This window comes from Chiloscyllium plagiosum, unplaced genomic scaffold (genome assembly GCF_037043375.1).
Source record: "Chiloscyllium plagiosum isolate Xiang-an unplaced genomic scaffold, Cpla_swu_hap1 HiC_scaffold_29, whole genome shotgun sequence".
Taxonomy (NCBI): domain Eukaryota; kingdom Metazoa; phylum Chordata; class Chondrichthyes; order Orectolobiformes; family Hemiscylliidae; genus Chiloscyllium; species Chiloscyllium plagiosum.
This window is the reverse complement of record NW_028270167.1, coordinates 42126427-42152242: the sequence shown is the minus strand read 5'-3', so window position 1 is coordinate 42152242 and position 25816 is coordinate 42126427. Positions and strand designations below refer to the sequence as shown.

The 25816-nt window shown below is 42.6% G+C and overlaps 1 protein-coding gene across 12 annotated transcripts in view; it reads left to right on the top strand.

Moving 5' to 3' along the window:
• The window catches only part of prdm10 (PR domain containing 10), a 241471-nt gene that overhangs the window by 75982 nt on the left and 139673 nt on the right, over positions 1-25816 (top strand). For 11 of the 12 annotated variants that reach the window (XM_087976536.1, XM_087976538.1, XM_043676954.2 and 8 more), the window contains 5 exons: positions 2250-2354; positions 2693-2903; positions 3949-4190; positions 5321-5530; positions 24450-24522. In XM_087976536.1, coding sequence (XP_087832662.1) covers positions 2250-2354; positions 2693-2903; positions 3949-4190; positions 5321-5530; positions 24450-24522 — 841 coding nt within the window. The remainder of the gene's footprint in view (positions 1-2249; positions 2355-2692; positions 2904-3948; positions 4191-5320; positions 5531-24449; positions 24523-25816) is intronic. The other variant, XM_087976537.1, reaches the window with a different exon arrangement.

The window sequence follows — 25816 nt, the reverse complement described above, 5'->3', positions numbered from 1 at the left end:
GCAATTCTAGTAGCAGGAAGAGAACAAGCTTTTAGCTGTAACAGAGAGAGGAATAAAAGCCTCCAAAACCAGCTTCAAGACCCCAGCAACTGCTACTGAAGGCTAAAACTAACAAGGAAATCTGAATTCTGTGGGAGCTTGACCCCAGTCATTCAGGCTGCTTCTATTGTTCCAACTTTAAAAACAAACCCAAGGCTTTGGAGCAGACTGCTTGTCAGTTCTGTTTCAACCTTCCTTCATTTAAAAAAAAGGACGAAATACACTCTTAAAGCCACGACCACCTGATGAAAGAGCAGCTAGTGCTCCCAAATAAACCTGTTGGACTATAAACTGGTGTTGTGTGATTTTTAACTTTGTACAACCCAGTCCAAGTCCAGCATCTCCAAATCAAATCTCAAAGTCATAGTATTGTCTCCGAGTTTCTTCATTGAATCTTGTAGATAGTACACTCTGCGTCTGAGTGACAGTGGTGAAGCAAGTGATTTTTTTTTTACTCATAGAATGTGGGCATCGTTGTAATGACTATCCATAGTTGCCCTTGAGAAAGTGTAGTGAGTGGCCTCATGACTCACTGCAATCCATGTGTTCTAGTGAGGCCCACAACGCAGTTGTGGTGGGAGTTTCAGGAATTTGACCCAGTGACACTGATGGAACGACACTGAAAGAAACTTGAAATAAGCATAGTGAATGGCTTGGAGGGGATGTTTGTGAACATGGTGCCAATCAGGCATGCTGCTTTGTCTGGATGTGTCAAGCTTCTTGCGTGTTACTGGAACTGCACTCATCCAGGCAAGTGGGGGGAGTACTCCATCACATTCCTGACTTGTGCCCTTGAAGATGGTGGACAGGTTTTGGGAAGTCAGAGGTGAGTTACTCGCTGCTGTATTCCTAGTCTGTGACTTATTCAATTTCTGGTGAATGTTAACAATAGTTGGAAATTCAGAGATGGCAATGCCAATGAAAATCAAAGGACGATGGCTGGAGAGAATCTGGCACTTGCATGTTACTTTCTGTGCTATGTGTGTTTCATGGTCAATGTTTAACTTATTGGGACAGACCTGAAGAAAATCTTGGTGTAAGAGTGAAATGTACATTATCTTTTTCAACGTGAAACAATAAGAAAGCGGAATGAGGAGTCTGGTGTTTTAACTCAAACTGATGAAGGGCTTTTGCCCGAAACGTCAATTTTCCTGCTCCTCGGATGCTGCCTGACCTGCTGTGCTTTCCCAGCACCACTCTGATCTAAACTCTGGTTTCCAGCATCTGCAGTCCTCACTTTTGCCTTTTATCTCAAACTGCCATATTAAAATGCACCACTCCTCTGGTCAGACGCAGCCCGCACCTGGTTTGGTCAGGACATTGAAACTGATAACTCAGTCCATTGCTGTATGTATCACAGAAAAGATTTAATTTTGCAGTCCTGAAGGGAAATCAAGGAGTGTTTTACGCAAGAATGCAGGATATAAAATGGATCACTAGATGTTAATACTGAATATAATTTCCAGTTACTGGAAAGGGGACAGAAATCCAAACTAGAAAATATACCTTAGAATTGATATCAGGAAGCCACTTCATGGGATTTATTCGAGTCATGAAATGGGGCTAATAGATAGTGAATCATTTGAAAGGCCAATGGATGGAGGCTTGTAGCTTTCTATGGAAGGATAATTCTTTCATCTTTGTGATCTGAACTGTCTTATTCTGGCGTTCGTATTGTCTGATTGTATTCCTTTTCTTCTACTTTATTATGTTCAGATTTTTAAAGCTTATTTACTGTCCCTGGCTTTCTGTTATTTTTCTTTCTTTGATGTCTAATCTTGATTTATGTTTTGGAATGGTCCCACACTCTTTCCATATCTAGATTTCTAACTTAAAGAAATTTAATTCTTTCAGATCCTGGTATGCAAGCCTGATATCCACCAAAACAATTCATATTAGCTCCACAGGAGATTCTGTAATAACTCATTTTCCCCTTGAGTAATGATGTTTTACTTCCCTCAGAAATTTGGTATATGCAAAAATAATTGTATAAACATGTTATAATTACACTTTAACAGAAGTAGATCCATACATAAGAGAAAGGCTAGTCTAGTTAATGATATGAATCATTGTTGAAAACGAATTTCAACAGGATAAGATGCAGTGATTCCTGAGAGTGATAAAATATTTAGCAAAATCAGTTAATTAGGTCTGAGATATGACTTGTTAGTTGCTTATTTACTCTGACAGAACGGTTTATTTATGTCCAGGTGACGGTTCTTCTGCCTACTAACCAGAATGTGACTGGTACCAACCTGGCAGTCCTTGGCAGTGTGACGGAGGCACAGCAGCCAATGACTGAGAGCAGTTCTCAGGTAAAATAGTCACAATTTCAATAGAAGTTCAGTAATTGTTAGGAGTGTTGTAAATTAGATGAAGAGTTTCTGCCGTGCTGCTTTGTGGCTTGTGAGTCTGCATGTGCCAGTGCAGGGAATGAGGAATAGGAAGGTCAATAGTCCCCTGAGCTTTTGAAGAAATTGTAAGATACATTTACAGCAGTCTATGAGGGTGAAAGGTATGACAAGAATGCGCTGATAACAGGGAATGAAGATGGGAAAAGCTGTCATTGTTCTTTAATTGAGGAAAGCAAAGTAAACAAGTTGGTTTCCCAGTAACTTGGACCTCAGTAACTTGCTCTGATCTGCTTTCCCAGGCTCTCTTACCAGTGTCAAATAATGGAATACATCAGATAACAGGAGACAACAATTCTGTGCAGCAAATTCCAGAAGCAATGGACTCAGCTGAACCAGACCTGGACTTTGAAGAAGAAGAGGATGAGGAAGAGGAAGATGATGATATAGATTCTTCTGATGTTGATGATTGGGAGCCAGGTCCTCCAAGGCCCTTTAATCCTTGTGATTTATGTAAGTGGGCATTGCTATTTTTTATCTACTAAAGACCAAAGGAATTAGTAGTTATTTAACAATACCAGTGTTGTTTTAGTTCTTGCTTTTTTTGTTTGCTAATGGAGTGTGAATGTTTCTGGCTCAGCCAGTATTTATTGCCCATCCCCTTTTGCTCCGAGAAGGAGATGGCGAGCTACCTTCTTGAACCACTGTTTTCCTTTGATGTAGGTACATCCACACTGCTGTTAAGAAGGGAATTCCTTGACTTTGACCAAGTGACAGTAAAGGACAAGTCAGGATGTTGTGTGATTAGAGAATAACGTGTAGATTGTGCTGTTCCTATGTATCTGCTGCCCCTGTTCTAGATTTTGGATATGGCAAGTTTTGGAAAATGCTGTTGGAAGAGCTTTGGCAAGTTGCTATATTGCATATTTTCGATGGTACACAATGCTGCTTCTGTGCATAAGAGTGAAGAGAGTGAATGTTGAAGATGTTGGATGTTGTGCTAGTCAACCTGGATAGTGCCAAGCTTCTTGAATGTTGTTGGAGCAGCACCCATCCAAGCAAGTGGATAGTATTCTGTCAGACTCCTGACTTGTGCCTTGCAGATGGTAGACAGGCTTTGGGGAGAGAGGGAGTAAGTTACTTGCTGCAGGATTCCTAGCTGCTGACCTATTCTTCTAGCCACAGTATTGATATGGCTAGTCCAATTCAATTTCTGGTCAGTGCTAACTGCTAGGATGTTGATAGAGGTGGAATTAGTCATGGCAATGCCATTAAATGTCAAGGTGACATGGTTAGATACAGTCTTGTTGAGTACACAATGGTTATTGTTTTGCAATGCAAATGTTACTTGTGTTTTTATCAGTCCAAGTCTGGATATTGTCCAGGTCTTGCTGCATATGAATGTTTGCTGCTCATTATAACATCGAGGGCCACAACTGAGGTGTTGCCAGCACAACTGTCAGGATGTTACAGATAACAATTTCATTGAAAAACAAAATGCCTCCAAAAGTGAAGACCCTTTTATTTTCCTCATTATGGCAATGTGATCTTCCCACAGGGTGTGAGGATTGTAATAAAGCTCATCCATCTGCATGCCTCAAACATGGTGCCCTGCATTGCATTCCAAATCGGCCCGTCCTAAGCCGTGCCAGGGCCAGTCTGCCACTTATTCTCTACATCAACCGATTTGCTGGTGGAATCTTCTCCAAGAGACGCATTCCAAAGCGCACGCAGTTTGGCCCTGTAGAGGGTCCATTAGTTAAGCAGTCTGAGCTCAAGGATAACTACTTTCATTTAAAGGTATGTCTCTTATTCTGATCAGATACACTATCTTTTTTGGAAAGGTGTTGGATTAGAAATTGCAGGTACCTAAGACTAGAAGTTTGCCTTTTTGGAATTGTAATATATTCTTAAATTCAGAATCATTAAACCCCTAAAGGTGGGAAAGGTTTCCACTTCTTACTTTCTTGTAAATGGTGATGTGCATCACAATTGTATTTTGGATTTGAACACTTGTTAATATGGTCTGCAATTGCATTAAAAACATCCAAATGAATCTAAGCACAAATTAGATGTGGAGTACACCTTGCTTAAGAACATGCCTTGCCTCAGAAATATATCCTTTGCTCCACTATGGGGAGGTGATGGCCTAATGGTATTATTGCTAGACTGTTAATCCAGAATTTAGCTAATATTCTGAGGATGTGTTTGAATCCCGCCAGGGCAGATGGTGAAATTTGAATTCAGTTTAACAAAGTTGGAATTAAGAATCTACTGATGACTGAGAAACCATTGCTGATTGTCAGAAAAAAAAACATTTGGCTCAATAATGTCTTTAAGGGAAGGAAATCTGCCATCCTCACCTTGGCTGGCCTATATGTGACTCCAGAGCCACAGCAGTGTGGTCGATTGTCAAATGCCTCTGAAATGGCCTCGCAAGCCCCTCACTTCAAGGGCAGCTGGGGATGGCCAATAAATACTGGCCAGCCAGTGATGCCCATGTCCCATGAGTGAATTTGAAAAAAAAATCCAGTATGATGTTTTCCATTTGACTGGCTGTCTTATGGTATTTCTGAGATAAGAACGTCAAATCATTGCTTGATTTACAGTTGAAGATGCTGTACAGTTGTTTGGAGTTGACAGAATTAGCTCAATACAGTGGCCAACATACCTCCTTCAAAAATCATTCAGCACTTACTCTTAGTAGAAATATGATGAAGTTAATTTAACTTTTACAAAGCAACTTGTATAAAGTTATAAATTAATTGGTCAGTCAATGGAATGATCATTGGAGAGTTTTGCTGGGTAAAATGGTTGTTGCATTACCAACATAATAGTGACAGCCCTTCAAAAAATTAATTATTTGAAGCGTTCCACGGCATCAGTGATGGTGATCAATACACTAGTGCAAATTTGTTTTCTTTTTACAGATTGCTATGGGAGTAGGAAGGGAGGATTGTAAAGATGAGGAGAAACCTGCTGACCTATGGTTTGATTTGTCTGACGAGAACTTGTGCAACTGGATGATGTTTGTGCGTCAAGCACAGAACCATTTGGAACAGAACCTGATAGTGTACCAGTACGGCAAGAATCTCTACTTCACCACCATCAAGCATATTGAGCCAAAACAGGAGCTTAAGGTAAAATGAGCATGTGATATATAGTGATTGCCTATAGTGTTGTAAATGGTTGTTCAAATTTCCCAATTTGTGATCCAATTACCCTGACTAACACTGAGCTGAAATTCCAATCCAAAGCCTGCTCTGTGACAAAAGGCTGCCCAATTTTCGCTTTCATTATTTTGCTTACTACAGCTAATTTTTAACCAAATCATTCCTGTTCTTTCTAGACTTACTTACTCCAATGTTTTCTGACCAGTCTTCCTTCCTTCACCCTTGGTAAACTGCAGTTGTCAGTGTCCTATTGTGCAGCTTTGCACTTGCACAACATCTAAGCGTGGATCAATGTCTGCTTCCAGTCCTTCCAAATTTTATACAACACATTACAGTATATAAATTACATAATCCATGTGTCTTACATTATCTGCTGTTTTCCCACAGTCTTTATAGACATTATCTCTATTTCATCCCATGCTGGCTCTACCTTGCTGATAGCGCAGCTCCTATACTTATAGCCTGCCTTCATAAATCCGTGTCTCCCATTTGTTTTTCCCATATGATACCTTGAATGACTGGTTCTGAAGGTTTTGAATCAGTTTAAATGTAAAAGACATCATGGAGAGGCTGAAGAATATTCTGCAGGTGGAACGAAGTAAGCAGATGTCAAGTAGGATCTCAGCTTGTCGGTGGAATAGAACTTGAGACACCTTTTCCTTCTTGTGTAGTTAGTTGGATGTGTATTTCCCCTTTAAGAGAGTGGGTCATATGACCTGGAGGTAGGGGTTAGAGGGGCAGACTAAAACCGACTTTGGAACTAAGAGGATGTGCAATAAATTATTTCCTGTTCGAGTTTACTCTCTGTCTACCTCATGCTCTATTTCTAGTTCTATGGAACCACAAACACGGTAACTGATGACAAGACTGGGATCTGGTCCACAAATTGTGTGCAAACATCTTTTCTTTTGTTGGGAGGAAGGACGTCATCCAGAGTTCCAAAATGGTGCAGAATTGTGGAGGTAATTTCAAGGGAAGTAGTAACGAGGGGCCTCAGACTGTGGTCAATGCCTGGGAAGAATGGTACACACCTGGGAACAGTCCAAGAATGGTGGTCGTCAGGGGTCTCTGGCTGTAGCTGACGGCTGAAGAAGGGAATAATTTCCTGAAATCTACTGGAACCGTCACGGAGAATGGTCATGAGGGGACTCAGGCTGCAGTCAGCATCAGGGAAGATGACACAGTTGATGATGGAGTGGCCGGTGCAGAGATTGTTCACTGAGGGGACTCGGGCTGTAAACACCTACTAGACTCGAGTGACAGGAAAAATTCCCGCCAGCGGGAAAACAAAACGGTGGGCCAATTTGGAGTGATAGGACCGTTTGATGAAGAGTCTGAAAGTTGCACACTGAACATTTTGATGTGTATTTAAAGATGAATAAAGTGACTGAAGACATAATGTTACCGGTTTTCTTGGATTCTGTTGGCTGCAAAACCTTCACGGTTCTAAGGAATCTGGTGCAACCGGAGAAACCTGTGGAGAAGGTATTCCAAGAACTGTGCAAAGTTATTTTGCACCAAAGTCCCTGATGATTGTGGAACATTTCCCTTTTTACAAGCAATTACAACATGACAGACAGCCCATTGGCTAATTTGTGACTGCCTTAAAGAGGTAAATGTAGCATTGTAAATTAGGAGGATTCCTCCAAGCTACCTTGTGGAACCATTTGATTTGTGGCCTCACACAAAGCCGTACAATGGGAGCTACTAACAAAGAGAAACCTGGATTTCAAGATTACTTTCAAAATTCTTACCAGATCGAGTTGGTGCCAGTGAAGCAATACAGTTGAGTGAAGACACCCAGAGTAGCGGATACTTGACAGAGTGCAGTACTAACTATAGAATGCCGCTGATGTAGCAAGAGTGGCCACAAGGAGTCAATGTGTTGGACTTGAGAAGTCTCATGCTGCAGGTGTAAGTGAGTGGTCTATAGTACCCAAAATTGGTGGGTACAACTCAAGCAAGAGAAGGAATGTCTCAAGGAGACAGTTCAGAGGACAAGGCATAAGAAACATGCTACCAGCCAAGGAGTAGATTGGGAGTCAGCCAAGTCTGTGGGAGAAGCAGAAAGCCCAGAGTGAGCAGAGTTTTGGTTAAAAGTTCTGTTGTTATGGGGTGAGTCTGATTTTTTCTGACTTCTTCCCACATTTAGAGGGTAAGACAGTAAAGATGGAAATGGATACCGGTGTAGCAGTGTCTCTGATTCCTGAATCCGCATATCAGGAAAAGTTAAAGGCACTGCCACTAAAACTTGCCAAGATTACATTACAGCCATAACACAACAAGTGATGCCACTGAAGGGCTATCTACTGGTAAAAGTACAACCAAGGGACCAGTGTGCCGAAGTTAAAAGCAACTATTATTCACACACTCCTAGTTACAGAACATAAAGTTAAATTTGGGTGTGGTTAATAGGCTGGCGAGCTGAAAAATGAGTTGGCAAGAGAGTTTGGACAGGTAGGAAACCCTGAGGTAAATGATAGGAGAAAAAATAAAATTTTGGTTTGAGCAGGAGGCTCGTTCAAAGACCCCTGTACCGTATGCCATCCAGCCTAATGTGAAAAGGTTGGAAGTGTTGACTCATTCCAACCCAAGTTGCCACTCAGTTGGTGTGCGATGCCTCACTTTGAGGTTTGCGTTGTAGTGTCACACATCTTAACGAATGGGGAGGAAAGGCCCATTGCGTTCACATCGAGGTCACTAAGATGGAGGCGAAATATGCCCAAGCGGAAAAGGAAGGCTTGGGTATCATGTTCGGTGTTAAGAAGTCCATCAATTTCCTTTTATGGAAGGCACATTGTGCTGCTGACAGACCACAGAATCTCCATTTTTGACCCCTGTACGAGGATACTGTGCCTGCAGAGATGGGTACTGACTCTGTCAGCCTACTCATATAAATCAGATACCGACAATTGGAAAAGCACAGTAATACAGATGCTTTGTCAAGATTACCACTACTGAGAAATAAGGATGCTCTCTACTGGAACCTGAAAACTATGTACTTTTCCCAGGAAGACAATGAGTCAGGAGCGGAACGCTACCTGGAATGACCTGGTTTTGAGCCTAGTGGTGGACTTAGTCCTAAGAGAAAGGATTTGTCTTGGAAGCCCAGAATTATGCCCCAGTCTGTACAGGAGGTAGACGTCGTCGGTATCAGATAGGTGTTTAATGTGGGGAATGCGAGTTGTTATTCTTGCTCCATTGAGAGGAAAAGACATATCTGTGGAACAACAGAAGCTTCTGGGCCCCAGGAGACCATACGAGAAAAAGTTCCTGAGACGATAAGATGATCTTCTCAGAATCACCATTCCCCTGAGAGACTGATCATGTCACTGTAAACTGTGGAAGGATCATATTCTTTTTCCAGGTTTTTGTTTGTAAATATTCCTGATGATGTCTATATGTTTGCTACAATGCTTGTATAATAGTTGAATTAGTTGAATGTATGTATCTTGATAACAGAAGTAAGACAATAAAGGGGAAGGAGTGTTCTGTATGCAGTTGGTTGTGTGCTGCCACTTTAAGAGAGCAGGTCAGGTGACTCAAGGGTGGCCTAAGACTGGCTGAGAGGGTGCACATTAAAGTATTGCCTATTCTAGTTAGCCTCCGTCTACCTGTGTTTTGTTTATGGTTTTAGTGAATCACAAACATAATATTTGTGAATAGAGTTTATTGACTGCTCAGTCGCACAGCTCATTCCACTCTCCATATCACTTGTTCCCCTTTCTATATTTCTTCAGTCCCTTAATCAATTAATCCAGATCAGCAGCTTAACTCTTGCAATACTGACGTATTTGTCTCTTTAAATAAAAATAATTAAAGACAAATAATCCTTGAACAGAAACTGATGAAAAAAAGTTATTTTCACAATCCACACCTTATTTATTCTAACACATTTAATCAGAAAATGACCTGAATAAGTACTTGGCTGAAAATGTGTTGCTGGAACAGCGCAGCAGGTCAGGCAGCATCCAGGGAACAGGAGAATCGACGTTTCGGGCATAAGCCCTTCTTCAGGAATGAGGAAAGTGTGTCCAGCAGGCTAAGATAAAAGGTAGGGAGGAGAGACTTGGGGGAGAGGCGTTGGAAATGCGATAGGTGGAAAGAGGTCAAGGTGAGGGTGATAGGTCAGACTGGGGTGGGGGCGGAGAGGTCAGGAAGAAGATTGCAGGTTAGGAAGGCGGTGCTGAGTTCGATGGATTTGACTGAGACAAGGTGGGGGGTGGGGAAATGAGGAAACTGGTGAAATCCGAGTTCATCCCTTGTGGTTGGAGGGTTCCTAGGCGGAAGATGAGGCGCTCTTCCTCCAACCGTCGTGTTGTTGTGGTCTGGCGATGGAGGAGTCCAAAGACCTGCATATCCTTGGTGGAGTGGGAGGGGGAGTTGAAGTGTTGAGCCACAGGGTGGTTGGGTTGGTTGGTCCGGGTGTCCCTTGAGTGACATCAACACGGTGTCATTTGTAAACTTGAAGCAGATAGAACTCTCAACATTGCTTCTGTTAACCTCTCAACAATTTTGGGAGGTGTGTGTACATGTTGCCACTTTTAGAATGTGAGTTTAAAAATAATGGCTTAGAATAGTAGAATTCCTGCAATGTTTAAGGAAGTCATTCGGTCCATTGAGTTCACACCGATCCTCAGAAGGATATCCAACATAGACCCAAGCCCCAACCTATCCCTGAAGCCCCGTATTTCCCATGGCTAAACCACCTAGTAAACATTGGGAGAAGGTGCAAACTCCACACACCTCGATTGGAATCGAACCCAGGTCTGTGGTGCTGTGAGACAGCAGTGCTAACCACTGAGCCGCCATGCTGCTTATAGATGAAATGTTTCCAAAGTTCGGAAAGAATAATCTGATCCAGTACTTGTCAAAGAGCAATGATCTCCTGGAGTGATAATAGAAGATTGGTTTTACTGGTGGTTTACAATTGGTAGGATCAACATTGAAGGCCATGAGCAGATATTGGCTCAGGATAGTTGAGGAGAAAGTGAGGTCTGCAGATGCTGGAGATCAGAGCTGAAAATGTGTTGCTGGAACAGCGCAGCAGGTCAGGCAGCATCCAGGGAACAGGAGAATCGACGTTTCGGGCATAAGCCCTTCTTCAGGAAAGATAGTTCCTGGTGGGCGGCACGGTGGCACAGTGGTTAGCACTGTTGCCTCACAGCGCCAGAGACCCGGGTTCGATTCCCGACTCAGGCGACTGACTGTGTGGAGTTTGCACGTTCTCCCCGTGTCTGCGTGGGTTTCCTCCGGGTGCTCCGGTTTCCTCCCACAGTCCAAAGATGTGCAGGGTCAGGTGAATTGGCCATGCTAAATTGCCCGTAGTGTTAGGTAAGGGGTAAATGTAGGGGTATGGGTGGGTTGCGCTTCGGCGGGTCGGTGTAGACTTGTTGGGCCGAAGGGCCTGTTTCCACATTGTAATGTAATGTAATGTAATGTAATAGTTGAGGATTGACCTTAGCTTAGAAAAGCTCAGAGATCAAAAGCTTTTCGGCAGTTTTAGAGAAAATCCTTCTGGGGTCAGAAGCAAGTATAGTTTCTCCTTTAGCAAGGAATATAAGATAGTTGGAGGAAAACAATTACCTTCTTCGAAAAGTTTGTTCTTGCAAATTCCAGACCAGGAATGTTTGGTTAAAATGTGCAGGTTATTGACCTTATCGAGGTTTACAAAATTATGAGGGGCATGGATAGGATATATAGACAACGTCTTTTCCCAGGGATAGGGAGTCCAGAACCAGAAGGCATAGGTTTAGGGTGAGAGGGGAAAGATATAAAAGAGATCTAAGGGGCAACGTTTTCATGCAGGGGGTGGTACATGTATGGAATGAGCTGCCAGAGGATGTGGTGGAGGCTGGTACAATGGCAACATTTAAGAGGCATTTGAATAGGAAGGGTTTGGAGGGATATGGGCCGGGTGCTGGCAGGTGGGACTAGATTGGGTTGGGATATCTGGTCAGCATGGACAGGTTGGACCGAAGGGTCTTTTCCATGCTGAACATCTCTGACTCTATGAAAAAGTCTAAGCTGTCAGTTGTGAGAGCATTCATGTAAGAAGACTTCACAGGAAAGAACTGTGAAATATCAGTGAAATTAAACTTAAAGATATGATATAGAGGAGTTATTTCTCCAAATTTGATTCTCTCCATTATTGTTCATGTCAAGAAATAGGATACGACTTTATTTTGCTGCGAGTTTTAAGATTTTTCCAACTATGTTCTAATATCTTGATTTAATTTGTTTCAGTTTTGAAAATAACTGTGTGGCCTCATGTAACTACGGGCTATATTTCACCATAATTCAGCTAAGTGGCAATTTGGTGAGTTTTTTAGAGGGTTAGGACTCTCTGAATCTGAGCAAAATTTCTCTCACTATCTTCCCAAACACATTTCATGACTTAATATACCATGGCTTGAGATCACTTTGCTCACTCTATTCTCCCAGTTAAAAATCACACAATACCAGGTTACAGTCAAACAAGTTTATTTGGAAGCACTAGCTTTCGGAGCGCTGCCCCTTCATCAGGTAGCTACCTAAATCTGTTGGACTATTAACTGGTGTTTTGTGATTTTTAACTTTGCCCACCCCAGTCCAATCTCCTGCACATTGTGTATTCTCCCAGTCATTGTAGGTAAAAGTACTAACTTTCCCAGGATCCCTGGTGCCAGAGCTATCTTTAGAACTCAGCCGTTAAGTGCTATCAGACTGGAACTTCCCTGCATGGTTTGTGTGACTTTCCTTTGACATGTTGGACAGAGGGAAATTGGCAACCTGCTTTGCCGACAGGGATTTAGAAATCTTGCACGCAGGGGTGGTGCATGGGAGGGTTGATTTTCTTTTTCGAGTCTGGCAGAGAAGACCACTTGACCCCAGGTGCTGCCAGCCAAGAATGAGGTTGCTATCTTGGGTGACTGTTATTTCAGCAGTCTGGAGGAAAGACTAGCAATGCATAGAGAAAGCCAGTTACCTTCTGCATTCTCTGAGGGTACGTGCCAGCATCTTTGCTCTGCTTCCTCATAATCATTCACTGCACACACATTTTCCTTTGTTAATGATCACCTGGGAGACCACACCATATTACGCTCACCTACATCAGCACTAACAGCTGACCCACCAACATTCTCTTCATTTTGTCCCATTCCAGGAGCAAAAGTCTTCAGAAATTTAGAGTTCCCAGAGGTGCTTAAAAAATAAATTTGGAGGGCAAAGTGGGGTCACAAAATACCTTTGGCACATAGGATTAAGGAAGACTTCAAGGCATTTTATATTAAGACCAAGTGGATTACCAGGAAAAGAATTGGGCCTATGAGAAACCAAAAGGGCATTCTGTGCATAGAGCCAGAGGCCGTGGTAGAGATCTTAAATGAATATTTCTCAACTATACTCACAGAGGACAAAGACATGGTAGGTGGAGATTTTGACTGGGATGGTGAGGCTCCAGAACATGTTAAGATTAATGAGGTGGAGGTGTTCGATGTTTTCACAGGCATAAAGGTGCATAAATCCCCAAGGCCTGATGAGTTGTGTCCCAGGCTGCTATGGGAGACAAGGGGCAAGATTACTGGGGCCCTATCAGAGATATTTAAAATTTTGCTGGCCATAGATGAGGTCTTGATAACTGGAGGATGGCAAATGTGGTTCCTTTGTTCAAATCAAATCAGAACAGCAGCAGGGGGAGGCCAGGTAATTACAGACCAATTAGTCTGGCTTCAGTGGGAAAGGAATTAGTGGAAAAAATTCTGAGGGACAGGATGAGTCAGCATTGTTTTGTTGGAGAGATCCTGTCTGACTAATTTAATCAAATGTTTTGAAAAGGTGACTAGATATATATTCATGTGGGTAATGCAGTTGGTGTGGTTGACATGGACATCAGTAAGGCCTTTGACAGCAAAGTCCACATGCTGGTCCAAACGTTAAGAGCCCATGTGATCCAAGGCAAGTTGGAAAACGAGATCAAAATTAGCTTGCAAGTAGGAGGCAAGGGGTGATAGTGGAAGATTGTTTTTAATGAATGGAAGCTTGTGAGCATTGATGTACCACAGGAATCGCTTCTGGGACCCTTGCTGTTTGTTGTGTAAATTAATGGCTTGATGTGAACGGAGAAGATATAGTTAGTAAGTTTGCAGATGACACAAAAATTGGCGTTGTTGTTAACAGTGAGGAGGATGGTCTCAGACTACAGTGTAATATTGATCAGCTGCTAAATTGCGCAGAAAATGACAAATATAATTTAATCCTGGTGCATTTTGGGAGGTCTAGTAAAGGAAGGATTAACAAACGAATGATTGGTCCTCCGGGGTTACTGAGGAACAAAGGAACCTTAGCATACAAGTTCACAGATCCCTGACGGGGTTAGCATAGGTGGACAGGGCAGTAATGAAGGCATGCATAGAACATTACAACACAGTACAGGCCCTTCAGCCCTCAATGTTGTGCCCACCTGTGAAATTCATCTAATCCTCATCTAACCTACACCGTTCCATTATTATCCATATGTTTGTCCAATGCCCATTTCAATGCCCCTAACGTCGGCAGGTCTACTCCTTTTGCAGGCAGGTCGTCCCGCAACCCTATTACTCTCTGAGTAAAGAAACTACCCCTGATAACTGTCCTAAATCTGTTACCCCTCAATTTTAAGCTATGTCCCCTCGTGGTTGCCTTCCCCATCTGAGGAAAAAAAGCTCTCACTGTCCACCCTATCTGACCCTTTGATTATCTTATACATCTCGATTAAGTCACCTCTCAACCTTCTTTTCTCCGTTCCCTCAGTTCCCTCAGTCTTTCCTCGTAAGACCATCCTTCCATATAAGGCAACATCCTAGTAAATGATATTCATTACCCAGGTCATAGAATATAGGAGTAAGAAAATCTTGTTTCAACTTTGCAAAGCATTGGTTAGGCTGCAGATGGAATATTGGTTGCAGTGTCAGAACACTAATGGAAGAACGTGATTACACCGGGGAAGCTGCAGAAGAGATTTGCCAAGATGTTGCCTGGAATGGAAAATCTCAGTTATAAGGAGAGAGTGCATAGGCTGAGTTTGTTTTCCCTGCAGCAGAGGAGGTTGAAGGGGGATCTGATTTAAGGTATACAAAATGATGACAAGCACAGACAGGGTAGATTGTGAGAATCTTTTCCCCATGGCAAACATGCCTAAGACCAGAGGGCATCCATTTAAGGTGAGAAGTAAGTGGTTTTGAGGGTATTGAAGAAAACCTTTTCAGCCAGAGGCTGGTCAAAATATGGAACACGTGGCCTGAGAAGGTGGTGGAGGGTACTCTCGCAACATATAGGAAGCATCTGGATGAGTACTTAAAATGTAGGCTGTGGACCAGGTGCAGTTAAATGCGATTGGTGCTTGTGTGTTTGGTGTTTGTTGGTTAACATAAACATGGTGAGTCCAAGGGTTTGTTTCTCTGCTGTATGATTCTGACAGTGTTGGAGCTGAAAGAGCCAATAAGGATGATGAGGTGCCTAACTGTCGGCTCCTCACCCCTTATGAGAGATGATCCTGATAGTGACTGCCCCAAGTGGCTGGTTGACTGTGCCCAAGACTCTTGACTAATATTAGAGACTGCCCTTGACTTACTGTCCAAAAATCCCTTGACTTGATGAAGACTATTCCCCGTAGACTTTGAGACATGGCCACTTAGTTGATGTGCATATAGTGTTTGCCATGTACACTACTTGCATATGATAATGTTGTCAAATTGACATAGCACAGAGATGTCCAACAATATGGCCACCTTCTTGACTGATCACAGCCATCAACAATGATAAGCTGCCTGGTTTGTGTCTGCATTAAAAGACAAGGCAAGACAGAAACACCATAGATCTTTAAGTCTGGCTGAGAGGGCTATGCTGCAAAACGGGATGGCAAGGCAGAAATAGGCACAAGTTGGTCAAATGGACAGATGCGTGACAGATGAGTTTCATGCGGAGAAATGTGAGGAATGCATTTTCATAGAAGGAGTGCAGAGAGACAATAGAGGCTCAATGGTTCAATAGTGGCACAGTGGCTCAATGGTTAGCACTCTGCCTCACAACGCCAGGGACTCTGGTTCGATTCTAGCCTTAGGCGACTGTCTGTGTGGACTTTGCACATTCTCTCCGTGTTTTCGTGGGTTTCCTCCAGGTGCTCTGGTTTCCTCCCACAGTCCAAAGATGTACAGGTTAGGTGAATTGGCCATGCTGAAATTGCCCATAGCGTCCAAGGATGTGTAAGTTAGATGCATTAGAGAAAATATAGAGTAACAGGGTAGGGGGAATGGATCTGGGTGGAATACTCTTTGGAGGGTTGGTGTGGACTTGTTGGACCTGTTTCCACACTGTAGAGATTTAAAGGTTCTATACAACTTTGAGGGGAATACAAGAGCAGAGGAACCTCAGGGTTAATGTGCATAATTCTCTGAAGGTCGCCAGGCAAGTTGTTGAGAAGGCTAATAGAATCCTTGGGTTTATAAATAGAGGCATAGAGCATAAAAGCATGGAAGAGATACAACATCTCTACACATCATTGGTCAGTCAATATTTGGAGTATTATTTCCAGTTCTGGGCACCTTATTTTAGGAAGGATGTTAAAGCCCTGAGAGAATGCAAAGGAGATTTACTAGAATAATACCAGGAATGAGAGATTTTAGATAGAAGGAAAGATCAGAGAAATTGGGCTTATTTTTCTTGCATCAGAGAAGATTAAGGGGTGACCTTATTGAGGTGTTCAATAAGGATAACAAAGGATATTCTACTCAATAATGTCAGTAAATCGAAGTCATAATTTATCAGCAAGAGTGCTAGGAGTGGGATGAGGCGAAACCTCTTTACTCAGAGTTGTTGGAATTTGGAATGTGCTCCCTGGGAGAGAGGTAGAAGTGGCTTCCAGTAGAGGTTTCAGCAGAGAGCTGGATATATATTTGATAGTGAATTTAAAGGGCTACGGAGATTTTATTTTAGTCACTCATGAGACATGGGTGTTACTGGCTGGCCAGCATTTTATTGCCTGTCCCTAATTGCTCTTGAAAAGTTGTGAGTGAGCTGCCCTGAACTGCTGCAGATGCCATTAAGGAGGGAGTTTCTGGATTTTGACACAGTGATGATAAAGTAGCAGTGTTGTAAGATAGATGTTTGTGGATGTGGTGCCAATCAAGTGGGCTGTTTTGTCCTGGATGGTATCAATCTTCTTGAGTGTTGTTGGAGCTGCACCCATCCAGGCTAGTGAGGAGTATTCCATCACATTCCTGACTTGTGCCTTGTAGGTGGTAGACAGGCTGTGGGAGGTCAGTAGGTCTGCAGTATTCCTAGCCTTTGAGCTGTACTTGTCATCACTCTGTTTATATGGCAAGTCCAGCTTGATTTCTGGTCATTGGTAACCCTAAGGATGTTGATATGGGTTTTCAGTGATGGTAACACCATTGAATGTCAAGGAAAAGTGGTTAGATTGTCTGTTATTGGAGATGCTCATCGCCTGGTGTTTGTGTTGCGTGAATGTTGCTTTGACATTCTCAGCCCATGCCTGGATATTGTCCAGATCTTGTCATATTTGAACAGTGACTGAGGGCTGGAGACTGGGACGAGCTGGGTAGCACTTTCAGGAGATGGTACAGATATGATGGGTCAAATAGCATCTTTCTGCGCTGTTGATTCTCTGATTCTAAGCAAGTGAGCACTAAGAGATATCTGCGCTGTTGATTCTCTGATTCTCAGCAAGTGAGCACTAAGAGATAAAATGAGAAGCTTTTGAAATGTACATTGGTCAAATAAGACCATAAGACATAGGAGCGGAAGTAAGGCCATTCGGCCCATCGAGTCCACTCCGCCATTCAATCATGGCTGATGAGCATTTCAACTGCACTTACCCGCATTCTCCCCATAGCCCTTAATTCCTTGTGACATCAAGAATTTATCAATTTCTGCCTTAAAGACATTTAGCGTCCCAGCCTCCACTGCACTCTGTGGCAATGAATTCCACAGGCCCACCACTCTCTGGCTGAAGAAATGTCTCCGCATTTCTGTTCTGAATTTATCCCCTCTAATTCTAAGGCTGTGTCCACGGGTCCTAGTTTCCTCACCTAATGGAAACAATTTCCTAGCGTCCACCCTCTCCAAGCCATGTATTATCCTGTAAGTTTCTATTAGATCTCCCCTTAATCTTCTAAACTCCAATGAATACAATCCCAGGATCCTCAGCCATTCCTCATATGTTAGACCTACCATTCCAGGGATCATCCATGTGAATCTCCGCTAGACACGCTCCAGTGCCAGAATATCCTTCCTGAGGTGTGGGGACCAAAACTGGATACACTACTCCAAATGGGGCCTAACCAGAGCTTTATAAAGTCTCAGTAGCACAACAGTGCTTTTATATTCCAACCCTCTTGAGATAATTGACAACATTGAGCACCAGAGACCCGGGTTCAATTCCCGACTCAGGCGACTGACTGTGTGGAGTTTGCACGTTCTCCCCGTGTCTGCGTGGGTTTCCTCCGGGTGCTCCGGTTTCCTCCCACAGTCCAAAGATGTGCAGGTCAGGTGAATTGGCCATGCTAAATTGCCCTTAGTGTTAGGTATAGGGGTATGGGTGGGTTGCGCGTCGGTGGGTCGATGTGGACTTGTTGGGCCGAAGGGCCTGTTTCCACACTGTAAGTCTAATCTACTCTAATCTAATCTAATCTAAACATTGCATTCGCTTTCTTAATCACGGACTCAACCTGCATGTTTACCTTTAGAGAATCCTCAACTCGCACTTCCAGATCTCTCTGTACTTTGGCTTTACGAATTTTCTCACCGTTTAGAAAGTAGTCCATGCTTGTATTATTTTTTCCAAAGTGCAAGACCTCGCATTTGCTCACATTGAATTCCATCAGCCATTTCCTGGACCACTCCTCCAAACTGTCTAGTTCCTTCTGCAGCCTCCCCACTTCCTCAGTACTACCTGTCTGTCCACCTAACTTTGTATTATCAGCAAACTTCGCTAGAATGCCCCCAATTCCGTCATCCAGATCATTAATATATAATGTGAACAGCTGTGGTCCCAACACTGAACCCTGCGGGACATCGCTTGTCACCGACTGCCATTCCGAAAAAGAACCTTTTATCCCCAACTCTCTGCCTTCTGTCAGACAGCCAATCCTCACTCCTTACTAGTAGCTCACCTCGAACACCATGGGCCCTCACCTTGCTCAGCAGCCTCCCGTGTGGCACCTTACCAAGGCCTTTTCAAAGTCTAGGTAGACCACATCCACTGGGTTTCCCCGGTCTAACCTCCTTGTCACTTCTTCAAAGAACTCCAACAGGTTGTCAGGCATGACCTCCCCTTCCATGCTGACTTGTTCTAATCCGACCCTGCTCTTCCAAGAATTTAGAAACGTCATCCTTAATGATGGATTCTAGAATTTTACCTACAACCGAGGTTAGGCTAATTGGCCTTTAATTTTCCATCTTTTGCCTTGATCCTTTCTTGAACAAGAGAGTTACAACAGCGATCTTCCAATCATCCGGGACTTTCCCTGACTCCAGTGACTTTTGAAAGATCTCAACCAACGCCTCCGCTATTTCCTCAGCCACCTCCCTCAGAACTCTAGGATGTAACCCATCAGGGCCAGGAGATTTATCAATTTTAAGACCTTTTAGCTTTTCTAGCACTTTCTCTTTTGTAATGGCAACCATACTCAACTCAGCCCCCTGACTCCCTTTAATTGTTGGGATATTACTCATGTCTTCCACTGTGAAGACTGACGCAAAGTACTTATTAAGTTCTCCTGCTATTTCCTTATCTCCCATCACTAGGCTTCCAGCATCAGTTTGAAGTGGCCCAATGTCTACTCTTGCCTGTCATTTGTTTCTTATGTATTGAAAGAAATTTTTACTATCATTTCTAATATTACTGGCTAGCCTACCTTCATATTTGATCCTCTCCTTCCTTATTTCTCTTTTTGTTATCCTCTGTTTGTTTTTGTAGCCTTCCCAATCTTCTGATTTCCCAGTGCTCTTGGCCACTTTATAGGCTCTCTCTTTTTCTTTGATAGATTTCCTGACTTCCTTTGTCAGCCATGACTGTCTAATCCCTCCCCGGATAATCTTTCTCTTCTTGGGGATGAACCTCTGTACAGTGTCCTCAATTTTACCCACAAACTCCCGCCATTTTTGCTCTACTGTCTTCCCTGCAAGGCTCTGCTTCCAGTCTATTTTCGTCAGTTCCTCTCTCATGCCCTCATAATTACCTTTATTTAACTGTAACACCATTACATCCGATTTTGCCTTCTCTCTTTCAAACTGCAGACTGAACTCTACCATATTATGGTCGCTGCTTCCAAAGTGTTCACTTAGTTTAAGATTTTTTTATAAAGTCTGGTTCATTACATAGCACTTGGTCCAGAATAGCCTGCTCCCTTGTGGGCTCCATGACAAGCTGTTCCAAAAAGCCATCCTGTAAGCATTCCATGAATTCCCTTTCTTTGGATCCACTGGCAACATTATTTATCCAGTCCACCTGCATATTGAAGTCTCCCATGATCACTGTGACCTTGCCTTTCTGACATGCCTTCTCTATTTCCTGGTACATGTTGCGCCCCTGGTCCTGACCACTGTTAGGAGGTCTGTACATAAATGTATGAGATGGCTGCTGTTACTGTGAGCAGTGGGTTGGCGCTGTGGCGCGAAGGTTCAGTGAGGCTGGTATACACCTGGTGCTAAATTCTGTGGATTGGGAAAGGGGAGAGTGCAAACCGTTGGAGTGTGCTCTAAGATTAGATTAGATTACTTACAGTGTGGAAACAGGCCCTTCGGCCCAACAAGTCCACACCGACCCGCCGAAGCATAACCCACCCAGACCCATTCTCCTACATTTACCCCTTCACCTAACACTACGGGCAATTTAGCATGGCCAATTCACCTAACCCCTGCACATTTTTGGATTGTGGGAGGAAACCGGAGCACCCGGAGGAAACCCACGCAGACACGGGGAGAATGTGCAAACTCCACACAGAGAGTCGCCTGAGGCGGGAATTGAACCCGGATCTCTGGCGCTGTGAAGCAGCAGTGCTAACCACTGTGCTACCATGCCGATATTGATATAATAGATATTGGTGACTGGAGCCCAAGGGGTAGGTGGTGATTCATAGGTGCTGTTCTGACTTTCCTGTCATGAATTGTCACTGTATATTTCTATCTGGAGGGTGGAAGAATGGGAGATTGTATATTAATGGGGCAACATAAGATAACAATAAAACTTTCATTGATGTCAAGACACTCAACACTGCACATCCCATGCAGTTTTCCCAACTTTCTTCAAAATTCCCATTTATTCAGTGTGTAGGAAGATTCTGTCCTCTGTTTCATGAATTACCACAACTTTAACAAAAATATAAAAAAATTCTATCAATTCAGGTTTCATTTTGGGATCTGATTTGTCCAGCGATATTATCAACTGGGATCATAATACTGCGAACGTGCATCCACTGTCCAGAACCATGTGATGGGATTAGTCTACAAGTAGAACATTCATTCCTAGGTTGAAGTTCCTTTTTATTCATACAGTTTTCTCTGCCCATTCTCACCTGCCAAACCTCTCTGCCATGCATTATTTCAGACAATCAGTGCATACTGCTGTCTTTAGTCACATCTAAAATACCTGTTAACCATTCTCAAGGTGTTTGAGGTTATTCTTCTGTTATTGTTCCCCAGTTTCTGCCACTATTATAGAGATATGTTGCCTGATGTATCTTTCCTCACTTGTTTTAGTAATGGCTTTTCTTTCATGTTGACACTTGTGACTTTGAACTCACTGTTGCAACTGTTGAGCGCTCTTTGTGTAACTGCTGATGCTGAATGTACCACAAGGGTGTAGCTGAATGTAGCTGAGAAGGAACATTATTCCAGAAATATCTTTTCAGACTTTGGACCAAAGGCATGCTTCTTTCTAAATGTCTAACTGTAGTGACCACCTTGAAACTATCCATATTTGACACTTTAGCACAGTCCAAGAGTTTAAAAGCAAACACTGAATTAGGATTCTTCAGGTAGATTTTTTTCAATCTTGCATATGATCTGTTGAATTCTATCTAGGATGAAGTGGCCTTCTTGATTGACACTACATCCACTATCTTTAATATTCAGTTCTTTCACCACTAATGCTCAGTAGCAGCAGTGTGTACCATCTGCAAGATACATTGTTGTGACTCACCAATGCTCCTTTAACAGCACTTTCCAAATCTGTTACGACAGATTAACCTTTTCTGTTAATTAAACCAAACACCCAGAAAAGCTCGCCTCGCTTTGTAATCTGCTGGAATATGAGAGAACTAAATTCCACTATTTCAAGAAAATAGTACCAACTTATTTTCCTACTCCAAAAGTGAACATTAAACAAAACAAACTATTCACAAAATCTAAGCTTTCTCTTATCTGCTTACTCTCTGATTCCCAACTCTGTAACAATATGTTGTTCCAATAAGACACTTATTAAAATTACATTAACTTAATCTCGAAATCTCATAGTCTTTGTCTTCTCCACTATCTTCAGTTTTCCTGTTGCTGATCTCTAAGTCGTCTTCTTTCTTTATACCTTTGATAGAGAGTGTTTTCTCATTTCTTTGAGAGCAAGATGTCAGATAGACAATTAGCTCTCCAGTAGTTCCTCTCTCCATGGCAGTTTGCTCTCTTTCTCTTTTTTCTCAGCGAAGAACCCTCAGTCCCTTCTTTTTTTTTCGAAAATGGCTCTTCTTTCTCTTATAACTCCATTTGCCTTAATTGCAATTTAAGTTTTTTTCTAACTCTACTGCACTTGTCTGTTTCTCTAATAAATCTAGGTGCTTGACCAACTCCATTACAATTTCAGCTTTCCTTTTGTCCCTGGTTAAACCCAATTCTAACCTATTTGCTAATTCTAAAAGTATGCCTTTTCTCTGTCTTTCTAAACTTACTTGGAAAATTTGGGAAGCATGTTCAAACTCCAGAACCTCTTTAGCAATCTGAAGAATCATTTCCCTCACTTTGAATTTAACCACCCGCAAGTAATCGAAATTAAACAAGATCTAGTACACAAATCACCAAGTGTTTAAATCTGCTAGGATCTTTCGTACCCCACATCAGTTCAAATCTGTCCAAGTCTCAGATTGGATCTATCTCAACCTCTCCAATCAATCCAAATCCTGGATGAACCTCTGGTAATTCAGAGGATCAGGGCAGCAGAAATATTGGAAAGCTATCATCTGCAAGTTCTCCTTCAAGCCTGACTTGGAACTATTTTGTTGTTCCTTCACAGCTGGTAGGTCAAAATCCTGGAACTCTCTCCCTAACAACACTGTGGGGTATTTACACCCCAAGGACAGCAGTGTTTCAAGAAGGCAGCTCTCTACAAACTTCCCCAGTTCAATCATGGATGGACAGTAAATGTTGGCCAAGCCAACAATATCCACTTTCATAAGTTAATTGAAAAATATTCTTGTGTGGAAGAACTTTGCAGTTTCCTAAAATTACCAAATTCTGAGTATGTCTATAACTCATTTAATAGATAATCACTTTTATAAATTTTGTCCAAAAATATTAATAGATTATCTGAACCATCTTGAGTGTCCAGCTCTGAGAGTACTTTACACTTGTTTTTGCTTCTAAATGGGAGCAACAATGCCAAACTGCACCTTGTTTTCTTCTTCGGTCAGCATGCTCATATCTTGCCAATTTTTCCATTGATCATAAGGTTCAGCTTCACGGAACTTCACAGAAGGGATTATATCTTCGTGGGTGGCACGGTAGCACTGTGGTTAGCACTGCTGCCTCTCAGCGCCAGAGACCTGGGTTCAATTCCCGCTTCAGGCAATTGTCTGTGTGGAGATTGCACATTCTCCCCGTGTCTGCGTGGGTTTCCTCCGGGTGCTCCGGTTTCCTCCCACAGTCCAAAGATGTGCAGGTCAGGTGAATTGGCCATGCTAAATTGCCCGTAGTGTTAGGTGAAGGGGTGAATGTAGGGGAATGGGTCTGGGTGGGTTGCTCTTCAGAGGGTCGGTGTGGACTTGTTGGGCCGAAGGGCCTATTTCCACACTGTAATGTAATCTAATCTAATCTAATCCTACACAAACTTGGTTTCAGCCATTCTTCCCAAAAATAACTGCAATTTACAACCTTTCATCTGAAAAAAGTGCTTTTCATTTCCAAACCTCCCCTTTTGAGAACCAACCTCTGCTCCCAATTTCTACTCCGATCTGAGCCTTCTGGTGAAATTGAAGTCATACACTTTGTTCTATACTGAATAGCACCTGCGGCCACTTTAATTCAGAGAGTGAGTGAATAATGTATTATGCCCAGTTCTGAGCCATGATGAAAACTGTTACGAGGACTTAACACAAACAAAAGTTATCTGGTAACTGCAGCTATAACAGTATGTGGTTGTTTACCTCTGTTTACCTGAGGTGCTATCGCAAAAGTAAAATGGCTGCCAATCAGATTTTGATAATGTATTGTGATCAATTTCATCATTTCTTTTTTTCACTCCTACTTTTGTTGACTAATTAGTTTGGCTGAACAATATTTGAAGTTTGTGATCAATGGTTTTTGTTCTTCCTTGCTTCTGGCTCATTGCTCGATTCTACACTATTACAGTTCTGATTTGCTATAGTTGGCATTTCAGAAATATGGCATGGATATAGCTGTGTTGTGTTCAAGTTTATTACCTATCAAGCATGGTGATATGTAGCGCAGAGTTTGGAGCAAGCTATGACTCTGCAGCAGAACAGACACGATGGTCTAAATGGTCCAATGATCATTGCAAGGCTACGGTTGAAATACCTAACTGGATGATAAGGAGGTGACTCATTGCAGAAAGGGAATGCAGAGGACTGCTGTGACCATGACCACCAGACTATGCTTCTAAATCTTGCTGTCTGTATACTTGCAGGTGTGGTATGCAGCATCATATGCAGACTTCGTGGAGCGGAAGATCCATGACATCTCTGAAGAGGAACGGAAAGGTGAGTGATAGTGTCGGGTGGTGCAATATGAAGGCCACGCAATCCGTGGACTCTGAAACAACTTGACACTGCTTTAGTTAATGGGAGAAACCTGTATTTCATGTTCTGTGGCCCAATGGCAAATGTAGACTGGAAGGTGATGAACATGACAGTTTCCTGATGTAGTATGGTGAACAACAAGATAGGGATAAAACTTCTAGAAATTTTATAATGGAATGAGGCACATTTAATTAATAATCTCATAATAAAAGATCTTGTCGGAAAAAATCATTCTCTTAATACAATTAAATTCCATATTAATTTTGAGAATTACATAGAGCAGAGGACATTACAGCCCTCGATGATGTGCCGAACTGTGAAAACAATCTGAAGCCCATCTAACCTATGCTATTCCATTCTCGTCTTTATGCTTATCCAATGACCATTTAAATGCCCTTAAAGTTGGCGAGTCTACTACTGTTGCAGGCAGTGCGTTCTACGCCCGACTACTACTCTGAGTAAAGAAACTACTTCTGACACCCCTCAATTTAAAGCTATGTCCCCTTGTGCTCGTCATCACCATCTGAGGAAAGAGGCTGTCACTGTCCATCCTATCTAACCCTCTGATTATCTTATATGTCTCTATTAGATCGCCACTCAACCTTCTCTCCAACGATAACAGCCTCAAGTCCCTCAGCCTTATCTCGTAAGACCTTCCCTCCATACCAGGCCACATCCAAGTAAATCTCCTCTGAACCCTTTCCAAAGCTTCCACATCCTTCTTTTAATGCAGTGACCAGAACTGCACACAATACTCCAAGTGTGGCCGCACCAGAGTTTTGTACAGCTGCAGCATAACCTCATGGTTCCGAAACTCAGTCCCTCTACGAATAAAAGTGAACACACCATCTGCTTTCTTATCAACCCTATCAACCTGGGTGGTAACTTTCAAGGATTGATGTACCTGAACACTGAGATCTCTCTGCTCATCTACACTACTAATAATCTTACCATTAGCCTAGTACTCTGCATTCCTGTTACTTCTTCCAAAGTGAATTACCTCATACTTATCCACAGTAAACTCCATTTTCCATCTCTCAGCCCAGCTCTGCAGCTTATCTATATCCCTCTATAACCTACAACATCCTCCATCACTATCCACAACTCTACCGACCTTAATGTCATCCGCAAATATACTAACCCATCCTTCTATGCCCTCATCCAGGTCATTTATAAAAATGACTCTCAAATTTAAAAAGGAGGTCCTCGAGAGTAGTAATATCTGAATTACTCGTGGTGCCACGAGCTCGTGAGA